Here is a 10,595-nt window from a genome sequence, read left to right as displayed (position 1 = left end):
GCAAAACGTGGTGGTGCACAAATGTATTATTGGGACTTAAGAGACAGAAGCAGGAGGATGGAAGCAAGTTCAACCTAGTGTTCACATAGAGCTCCTGACCAGTCAGGCCTACATAGGAGACCTTGTCCCCAACACCAAACAACAAAAGATGTAACCCATGAAAAAAGCTTCAAAACTTAATGAAGTTCTTAATGTTCTTCTCTTCTTAAGTCTCTTCATTCCTAGGACCCACGAATGAAAAAAAAAATGACTCACAGTTGCTCTCTTATTTCCATATGTCAGCAAGCATGGAGAACAGGATGCTGGGGATGTAGTCTGTGGTAGAGACTTGGCCTAGCAAATATAAAACTCTGGGCTCCATCCTGGCACCTCAGGAAATCATCCTCTATGAGGAGACAAAATCCCTCTATGTTGTCCTGTCCTCTACTTGTCTGCATGCTGGGATTACTGCATGTGGCACCTAGTCAGCTTGATCTATTATTTTACAATCCCTAGAAGAGTCTGGGGAGGACTTCCTCCCCACACAGAAGCACTAACAGCAGATTGTAGGTACACTGCTTTAGCTGCAGGGGTTAAATCTGCAGGACCTGGCTCCAGCAGCTGTTTTTTGTTCTCCCCCAGTTATGGGTTCCCTTTTAATCCAGTTAAGGTAGAATCATCACTGTACCTGCTAGTTTTCTGTCAACAGAACTCAAGCAAGTGTGTTCAGAAAGAAGGGAGCCTCAATTGAGAAAATGCCTCCTTATGATTGGATTGCAAGGCCTTTCCTTATTTAGTGATTGATGTAGGAGGGCACAGCCCACTGTGGGCAGTGCCATCCCTGGACAAGTGGTCCTGGAGTCTGCAAGCAAGCAGGCTGAGTAAGCCATGAGGTGGTCAATAAGTAGCACCCCTCCATGGCCTCTGCATCACCTCCTGCCTTCAGGTTCTGGCCATCTGAATTCCTGTCCTGACCCCCTTAATGATGAATTTATTGTGAAATGGAAGTATAAGCCAAAGCAACCATTTCCACCGCAGGTTGATTTTAATTACAGTGTTTATCACAGCAACAGACACCCTAAGATAATCAGACATGCATTGCAAAAACAATACAAAACAAACAGAACCATAAACCCTCTTTGTGTTTAAATCTGTTACTTTGCCAAGGATGCAAACAGAAGCAGTACATCCAGTCCTGTAGTCAGATTCATGAGCAGTCAGTTCAAGGCTTAACTTCTGCTGGGCACTAGTTCAACTTTTCTTAACCTGGCAGGGTTACCATGGTCACACATCCCTGAAATGCCAGCACTTGGGATGCTGAGGCAGGAGGATCATAAGCTTGAACACAGCTTGTCCATATACCAAAAGATATTCTGAAAAATAAGTGGTTGAATTCAGATTTGTTGAATTTGGCTTTTAGTGAATTCTGATTTTGGCATTCTACGGTTTGTGTGACCTTGGACAAGCTGCTAACTTCTACAGCCTTAGTCTGCCCTTTGGAGGTGACCAGAACAGTTCTAACTAGGAATGCTAAGGCACTGCAGACATATACACCATATCAATAACCGCTATGTGAGGACTCTGGTCTACACCAATGGGGTTTAAACAGAGATCTCCCGGCTTTGAAGAGAAATTAGGCCTGTTTGTAATATCCTTGACGAGGGCTGGAGTCTCAAACACAGCAACCCCAAGTGCTCTTCCAAGCACTCTCAGTAATCCTTCCAGACTCCACAGGGATGTCCTTGAAGCATTGTGGTGCCCAAAGCCACAATGAACAGCATGAGATTTAAACAGCATGGTCTGTGTACATTACCTAGGAAGGCAGATTTCCCCTTGGCATAGAGCAACCTCAGGAAACCCGAGGTCTTACTCCACCCTGCCTCCAACTCCTGCTTCACCTCAGCCCCTGCATACTTTGAGCAGTTGGCTCAGGGCAGTCCTCTGGGCAGCTGAAGCTATGCCCTGGGCTTTCCACACACATTTATATAAAAGATGTAGACAGGGGGACTCCACTCAGACAAAAACAGTGTTTCCTGCGACTGGGAGGATTTGGAGGCAGGAAAGAGAGGTGTTGGTGAGATTTCTTCTAAGAGCTCTTGTAGCTCAGTCTAACCTAGAAGCTGTGTTCTTCTAGCCCCAACTGGGATTACAGGCAGGTTCATCCAATGCCAGGAATCAAAACGTGGGCTTCTTATATATAGGGACATGCAGCTAGACAAACCCTTCACCGAAGGAGCTACATCCCTACTCTTCTCTAAGAAATGGAAGGCAGCATGCCTTTAACCCAGCTGAGTGATCCCTGAGTCCCAGGACATCTAGAGCTACACAGACAAACCCAATGTTGAGTGAAGGTGGGGTGTAGCGTACATGCTAAGCCAGGCATGGTGGCCCACACATTTAAACCCAGCCCACAGGAGGCAGAGACAGGAGGATCTCTGTGAGTTCAAGGCTCTGGGCCATCTTGGGACCCTCTCTCAAAACAAACAAGAAATATAAGTGTTCATAGTAAAACCAGGAATTGGGAGCTGCCTTTGTGGAGGGGCCTGAATCCTCCCTGAGAGCACAGACAGGCAAAGGGACAAAGGCAGCTGCCTTGTGTCTTCATTTTGCCTCTGTTTGTCCCATTCGGGGGAGGCTCAGAGCATAAATACACATCTTTGTCCTAAACTTGTAGTAAACTTGGGTTCCAGGAACAACAAAACCTCCCAGGGCAGAAGCCCCTCCCCTACATACAGCAGATGAGGTAATTACCTTCCAGGATAAGGCTGCACCCTGGAGTTTGAGGGACCACCTTCCAAGAGCCAGATTTGATCTTCTCCACAGCAACAGTGATGAGGACCTGGACCACATCACACAACCCAGGCTGAGCTTTACCAATAAGAGAAATTTCGACCAGGGATTATTAATAAGGAATGCCTGTGTCCTGCCCTAATTTTGTCTGTACTTAAACCTGGAGCACACACCAGTAGCCCAGGGCTCCCTGCATGAGGAGCCAGCATTTTGCCAACTCAGTTGCATGCTCAGGCCCACGTAATTGAGTTAATTTATTGAATCTCATAGCAGAGATATACCACTGAATTCTGGATTCTTCTGCCTCCACTTTTGTAGGAGCTGGAATTAAACCCTTGGGCTGCCACCCCTGGCTTCTGTCTCCATCCCTGTTCTTCAGTTTTCCTGGTCTCTTTCAGTTGTAAATGTGGACACTTAGTGGGCCTAGCCTGCTGGGCCTACCTAGGTCAGGTGTTTCTTCTGAAAACCTAGATGGCATCAGCTGAACCTTTTCCCCTAGCTAGGCTAGTTCCTAACAGTCACACTGTTTGCTCCTGTGTACTATGGGTGCCTGCTTGCTCCTGTAGCAAACCTTTGTGATTCCAGAACCAAAATCAAGTTTTGGGTCCAATTCATGGAACTCAAGATGGCAGCTTCTCCCTAGAGCAGGACTGGCTTCTCTTCTCTAGCACAGCTCCTTAGCTGTTAGGCACCTGCCCTTGGCCTCATTCTTCAATTCTAAAGTCCCCTGGGCCCCTCCATGCTGGATCTTCTACAAGGACACCTGGGTTTCCTGACTAACTCCTTTAACTCCTCGCCCCTCCTCAGAATCCTTATTGTCATGGGATGTGTCAGTGTGGGGAGTGTACTTGGCTTCATTTAGGTTCCACTGAGGCACAGTCAGGACACAGATCACTGCCCCAGAATAGACCTTATGAAAGAAGGAGAATCTACCAGGTAGGGACAAGTAGAGCTATCTCTCTTCCAGAGAGGCCGAGTGGCAGCTGGCAGGTATAGGCAGCATTGACATTCCACGAAGGTCTGAAAATTTCCCAGGGGGCTTTTAGATTTTAGCCATTTCCCTAGTGTCAGAGGGCTCTCTGTGCTGTGACTGTGGTAAAGGCACTGGGGGACAGTAAATTACTTGGTGACAGGAGTCTACAGGTGCATCAGTCCAGAGAGTAGTCAGGGAGACTGGGGCTGTCCATCTCACTCCACTATTTCACACCATCCTGTGCTCTGTCGCAGAAACAGGCATCCTGGCACGTGTATGGGGTTGCGTGTCAGGGGACAATGTTTTTGAAATTGGTTCTCTCCTGGAGTCCTGAGGTCAAACTCAGGTCGTCTGGCTTGGACTGGCATGGCCGGCATCTTCTCCTGCTCAGATCTCACTGGCCCATTATCATCTTCTAAAAGAGTCCCTATGTTTCAGAGCTGTACTCTGAAATATCTCTGAGCAGAAGCTGGCCAGGAACTCTTTTATCTATTTCGACTAGATTGACCTTGGCCTCAGTCTTCCTTCACCAGCCTCCGAGTACTGGGGTTGAGGGCGTGAGCCACCACACTCAGGTTTAAGCCCTTCCTTCTTTTGTGTAAGATTCCTTATGTATATGCATGTGGGTCATGTGTCTGTCTCATGCTCGCTGGAGTTAAAGGCAGTGTTGAGCTGCCATGCAGGAAACCCAACCAGGTCATCTGAAGTGTTTCAACCATTCATCCATAACTATAGTTTCCATGTCTCCTTACCACAGAATATGAAAGTGCCCCTATGAATCCCTTCTGTCCCCATCACAATCATAGCCTTCTGAGTGTCTAGAATCACATGTTTGAGCCCCCAAGCCCAGTGTGGCCACTCTTTAACATGGTTTGTTGTAAGTCATCACGAATGCTTTATTCTTGGATCACTGGGCATTGGCACCCCCTTCAGTTACTGGGTCAAAAAAAATCAATAAACCACCAAGAAATAAACTTCATCACATTGGGAAGAATTTAGTTTATTCTTAATATTTAACGCCGGAGCACAGACCCCTGGTCCCTATTAAGAAAGATAACCCATATGAATTCTTCTGTTTCTCTGATACATGTGTAGACATGCAGATACATGGCTTCCCAGGAAAAATTCCAGCATCTGTGTCCTGTGGGGCTACATGGCCTATCCTCGACTCTGCCTTTCTTTCTTCCAGAATCCAGTTTAGTTTTCCTCGGCTAGCTCTGTTCCCCTATAGCTCTGCTATAGGCCCAAAACAGTTCTTTAATTAAGGAATTATATTCATAGCATACAGAGGCAAATCCCACATCAGAAAGGAGAGAAACAAAGACAAAGAGAGACACAGACAGAAAGAAAGAAGAAAGGAAAGAAAGAAAGAAAGAAAGAAAGAAAGAAAGAAAGAAAGAAAGAAAGAAAGAAAGAGACACAGGACTGAGAAAGTCTTGGCTATAACGTGTGTGTTTTGTCTTACAGGGTTCCTTGGATGTCCTTCAAAGTCTGGATGATGACCCCCTTCTGGACACCCAGCCTCTCGCACACCACTCCTTATGTGCTCACTTTAGACCCAGATTCCATCCTCTTCCCACGGTCATCATCGCGAATCTTCTGTTGTTTATACATGTGAGTTCACTGCAGAGCTAGTGTTCCTAAAACACACCAGTGTGCAGGGGGAGAGATGGTCCAGTCATAAGATGCTTGAGGACCCAGGTTCATCTCCAAAAGCTATGTGAAAACCTCAGGGAGGAGGAGCACACCCAACAGTGGGGAGGTGGAGACAGGAGGAACCCTGAGACTCTGTGGCCAGCCTAATCTGCTAGGAGGTGAGCCCAGACCTTCCTGAGAGACTCCATCTCCAGATCAAAACAACAAGGTAGACGTCTCCCAAAGAACAGCACGTGCACTGTTCTCTGACCCCAGGTGCATGCGCATGTGTGCACACACGTACAGTGTATGAGCTCTGTGGGGGCTGCATCTACCAGTTTTTAAAATGTAAATGTTTTCATACAGACGCAAAGAGTTTACTGTAGAGATGTTTGCACATGTGTAAGGGCATTCTTAGTGGTAGTGGGATTGTCACACAAGAAATCACGAGGTACCTGGTGTTCCTAGGACCACTGCTTCTCCTCCTGCATTCCCGGCCAGCTGGTCCTTGAGCAGAAACATTGACTGCCTCTAACAGGGTAGAAGGAGAGAAATTGTCCTGTGGTGTCTACATTCCTGCTTGAGCACAGTGCTCACACACAAGCACAGTAAATCCATGAGTAAAGCCACAGAATATGCAAACACTCTGCCTGAGTCAGTTTTACCAGGATTTCCTTCTGCTGTTCATGGTGACTCACACCTGTAGTCCCAGTCCTAGAAAAGCTGAAAAGCTGAGGCAGGAGGATCACACCAGCTTGAAGCCAGCTGATGCCTAGTACACAGAATGCGACCTTTCTCAAAAGCACAGATCACTTTCCTCAGTATAAGACCGATCTCACCAGCACATATGCGGTGCCCGTTCTGCAGTGTGTTGTTGAGAAATACAGTGTGAAGGATCCTGGGGCAGCGCGAGACCTAGTGGAGAGGGGGTGACACCTGCTAAGTTTGGAGAGTGCTGACTGGCAAGAGGTATAGGAAATCATCTGTCATTTACTGTATCGTTGCCCTTCTTCAGGGAGTTGCCATAGATCCCTCTGCTACACTTTGATTTACAGCAAGTTCAATCAGTTGAGCATGGTGGCCCACAGCTGTCATCCTAGTACTTGGGAGGCAGACACAGGAAGTTCAAGACTAACTTGGTCCAAATAGTGAGTTTCAGGCCCGCCAGAGCTACAAAGTCACCCTTATCCCTGTCGCCCAAATCTTCTGTTAGCCAACCTGTTCCCAGGCCTGTAATATCAAAGTGTGGAGAGTCCACAGCTGGCATCCTCCTCCACTGTAGAGTGAGTCAGAGGACAGCTTGCAACAACAGAAGACGCTAATGGATGCTAACTTAAAATGGGATGTTTTCACCTCTGCCCAGCTCCTGACAGCCGAGCCTTTGGGGCAAGGAAAAATGCAGACTAGAACACCTGTGTGCATGAGTATTGTTACTCATGGCCTCAGCGGGGGTGCTCTGTGGGCATTTATTGCATCAGAAATAGCACACATTTCTACATTATTTTTATGTGTGTAAGTGTTTTGCCTGCATCTTGTATATGCATGTATCCACTTGGGAATGTCTAATCCCTCCGGTGGCCAGAAGTGGGCATCTGATTCCCTGGAACTAGAATAGATTTCTGGAAATCAAAGTTTAGGGAGAGAACCAACTCCTGCAAGTTCTCCTCTGGCCTTCACTTGACTGTCACGGCACAGGGCCCACCCTTAAACACACACATAAATGTAATTTTAATGAAAGGAGATTTCTGGATTCTAGTGACAGCTCAGTTGCTAGACAGCCTGCTTGCCTAGTAAACATGAGGCCCTGGGCTCTCTCTACAGTGCCTACAGCTCAGGATGGTAGCACAGGCGTATAATCCCAGTACTCGGGAGAAGGGACCAGGAAGGGCAAAAAGCCACTAATCCACCCCTAACTCCCTAAAGCAAGAAACCAGATTCTCCTAATTCTGCCTCCTAGGGACAGAAATGAGCCATGAGCCACCAAACCTGGACATTTAAGAAGTAGAGGGGGATGGAGAGATATCTCCGCGGTTTGAAGCACTAGGGCTGCTCTCCTGAGGTGCTGAGTTCAATTCCCAAGACCCTCATGGTGGATGATATCATCTATAGTGGGATCTTTCTTCTGGCATGAAGGCATACATGCAGATAGAGGACTAAGATACATGGAAACAATAAAGGAATATTGTTTTTAAAAGAAAATTAAGTGAAATGTATGAGAAGGCAAGAGTAATAACTACAAACCCCGAGGATGGAGTCATTTTCCTTTTATTAAAATTTAATGGATAAAATCAGTACATTCATGGGAACCTTGTCACATTTCAACATATAGTGTTCAACTATCAGGTGACAACTACCTTTTCAACAGTTTGCCCTCCCTTCTGGTGACAACATCTCAGATTCTCACCCAGCATTTCCTCCTCTCCCTTGTTTCCCTCCTCTACCATGAACCAGTCAGGGCCTGAGAAGGCTCACAGGGTAAAAGTGCTTCCCATTGCAAACCTGATGACCTCAGTGCTGAATGCAATCCCAGGACGTGTGATGGAGGAAACGTGACCTCCACACCCTCAACTGTAGTCAGTCAGTCTGTCTGCCTATCTGTGTCTACCTGTCTCTGTGTCTCTGTTACATATACAAACAAATTTTTAAAAACTCGTTAAAACGTGCACAAAAAAATATAGATACCCAGAGACATTAGCCTGAAGTCCCGGCTACTGGAGAAGAGCTGTGAAGGGTGAGAATAACAAGTTCAAGGGTAGCTTGGACACCCTGACAAGACAACAACAAGATAAAACGGGGTCGATGCTGTGAGCTCAGTGTGGATCACCTGCACAGAAGCTCTAGGCCCTGAATCCAATCCCTAGTGCTGGATCTGGAAGACAAGGGGAGAAGAAAAGGGGAGGGGGAAAGGAAGGAAAGGAGGGAAGAACGGAGCCAGGGCAAGGGAAGGAGAGACGGAGGTTAACAATGATGATCTGGTTACTAAAACGAAAACTCAGGAAGTTTTAAAGGTTTTAGAATTCTGCATCTGTTAATCCAGTTGCTTATGGATATTTCAGGAGTTTCTGAGATTCTCAGGAAACTGGGGTATCTTCAAGAACAAATTTGAAAGGCTGGGCATTTGTGACTCAGGAGAGCCCATGCAGGAATCCAAGGTCAGTCTCTGCTTTGTACCAAGTTTAAGACCATCCTAGACTACATAAGACCCTCTCAGATATAAAATAAATAAATATATTCTTAAAACTTTCATCCCATTCTGAGGTGCGATGGGCCTGTGATACAGGGCTGTGATTCGAGCCACCTGGATGTGCTGAGCCAGGAGGGACAGCAGAGTTAGTTAAGGCTAGCCCGGATGACTCCCCAGGACAGTCTCTAAGATGACAGGGTTGTGTGTGGCTCAATGGTCCATTATTTGGTAGGCATGGGATTTAATAACAAAACTTCTTTTAGATGTAAAACACAGAAATTAAAAACTACACCTGTTGCCCAATGTGTTGATCCATGGCTGTAACCCAGAGTACAGGAAACTGCGATAGGCATGCTGACAGGGGTCGGCCTGGACAGCAGAGCAAGTTCCAGACCAATCTGGGCAACACAGGAAGAATTTGCCTTGAAAAAAGATAAATAAATATAATAAAAGAGAATGTGGGTACAGCACTCACACCCATAATGGTAGCCATGAGGTGTAGTCTGAGGGAGCACAAATTCAGAGTCGTCCTCAGCTGTACAACCTTGGGGATCACCTGGGATGGGAGCATGGAGAATGGAGCCTGAACTAAATGTCAGAGTTAAGACCACCTGTGGGTTTTCGCCCACCATCTGAGGCAGAACACAGCCTAAGAGGTTCTGAATGAAGTCTCAGGTAGAAATAAGGGCAAACAGGCTCAGTGAAAGTGTCCCTGAAAGTATGGATGTGAGATTTCTCAGGCATGCTATAGAAGGAGACCTCTCCCAGCTCATAGTCCAGGAAAATGCCAATGGTTCTGGGTGTTGTGACCTTCAGCTTCGAGTTTGGATCAGCAGGTCCTGAGACCACAAAGCAGTCACCCTGCCAGAGGATCCTCCAGCATTTCTCAGGGGCAGAGGAGGACCGCCTTGCCCCAGGGGACAGATTGGCTTTGCAGATACCAATAGCCCATTCAGGCTTCTTTCCCACCTTCACCTCCCAGTAATGTCTCCCTGAATTAAAATTCGGATTCCCCAGCACAACAGGGCTATCAGTAAAACTTTCTGAAGACCTCGGATGATCTTGTTTTTTCTTTAACAATGTGACACGTTTTCTATCCTCAGACACAAGCAGGTTTGGATGGGCTGTTTCTGGGTCTAGAGTTACCTGAACTGTAAATTGCTGTATAAGTTTCTGTAGAGCTGAATACTGAGGAGGAAAGTTGCAGGCTTCTCTTCCTATCTGAGCTGGGATAATGTCTGGGGTATAAAGACTCTCAGATTTCTGGTAAAAATCCTTGACTCTCGACAGTATTTCTACATCCGAGTGTGCTCTGCCTGCCACCACGTGGCTAAAGAGCCCTCTGACTGTGGAAACATGATTCTCAAATGCTGCTATGTTTTCGCTCAGTTTCTGCTTGAGATCCCGCTCCTCGTCCTTTAGCCTGGAGAAAGCTGCCTTCTGTTCCCTATTTAAAAACTGGCTGAGTTGCTGAAATTCAGATGTCAGTTCTTTCCTCTGGGCTTCTGCCTGATGCCTTAACTTCCAGGAGTTTTTTATTTGAAGAGTTTTTAACTCTTGAGCCTCTTTTAGTTTCTTCTGGAGGGATTTGATCAATCTGTGAAGCTTTCTCCTGTGATGAGAGGCAGCCTGTGCAATGGGGGTCACCTGATGGTTGTTGCGGTTCCCAGTCCTGATGCACCGGTCACACAGCAGCTGCAGGTCATCCTCACAGAAGAAGGTCAGGACCCGGTTGTGGTACTCACAGTGAGTCCTGGTCTCCTGACTGTTGTTCCTGCTTGTCAAGCTATACAGGCCCTGGGCCATTTCAACCATCGTCCCAAGCTGGACATTGTTTGAGGTATTCCACACGTTGCATGGGTGTCGACAGACCGGGCAGGGGAACAATTCTTCCCATTGCTCATAGAAGGATGTGAGGCAGGTGTGACAGAAGTTGTGTCCGCATTCTGTGGTGACTGGGTATTTCAGGTCATCCAGACAGATGTTACATTTGGTCTCTGCCTGGAGTTTGGTCAATTTCGATGCCTGTGACAT

General features: G+C 46.8%; 1 protein-coding gene across 1 annotated transcript; it reads right to left on the bottom strand.

Moving 5' to 3' along the window:
* Positions 1-9,149: 9,149 nt before the first annotated feature.
* Positions 9,150-10,595, bottom strand: Trim75 (tripartite motif containing 75). Its single transcript, XM_057753099.1, has one exon. The coding sequence runs from the start codon at positions 10,593-10,595 to the stop codon at positions 9,150-9,152; it is 1,446 nt and encodes a 481-aa protein (XP_057609082.1).

This window comes from Chionomys nivalis, chromosome 20 (genome assembly GCF_950005125.1).
Source record: "Chionomys nivalis chromosome 20, mChiNiv1.1, whole genome shotgun sequence".
Taxonomy (NCBI): domain Eukaryota; kingdom Metazoa; phylum Chordata; class Mammalia; order Rodentia; family Cricetidae; genus Chionomys; species Chionomys nivalis.
The sequence above is the reverse complement of the archived record's forward strand: the minus strand, read 5'-3'. Positions and strand labels throughout refer to the sequence as shown.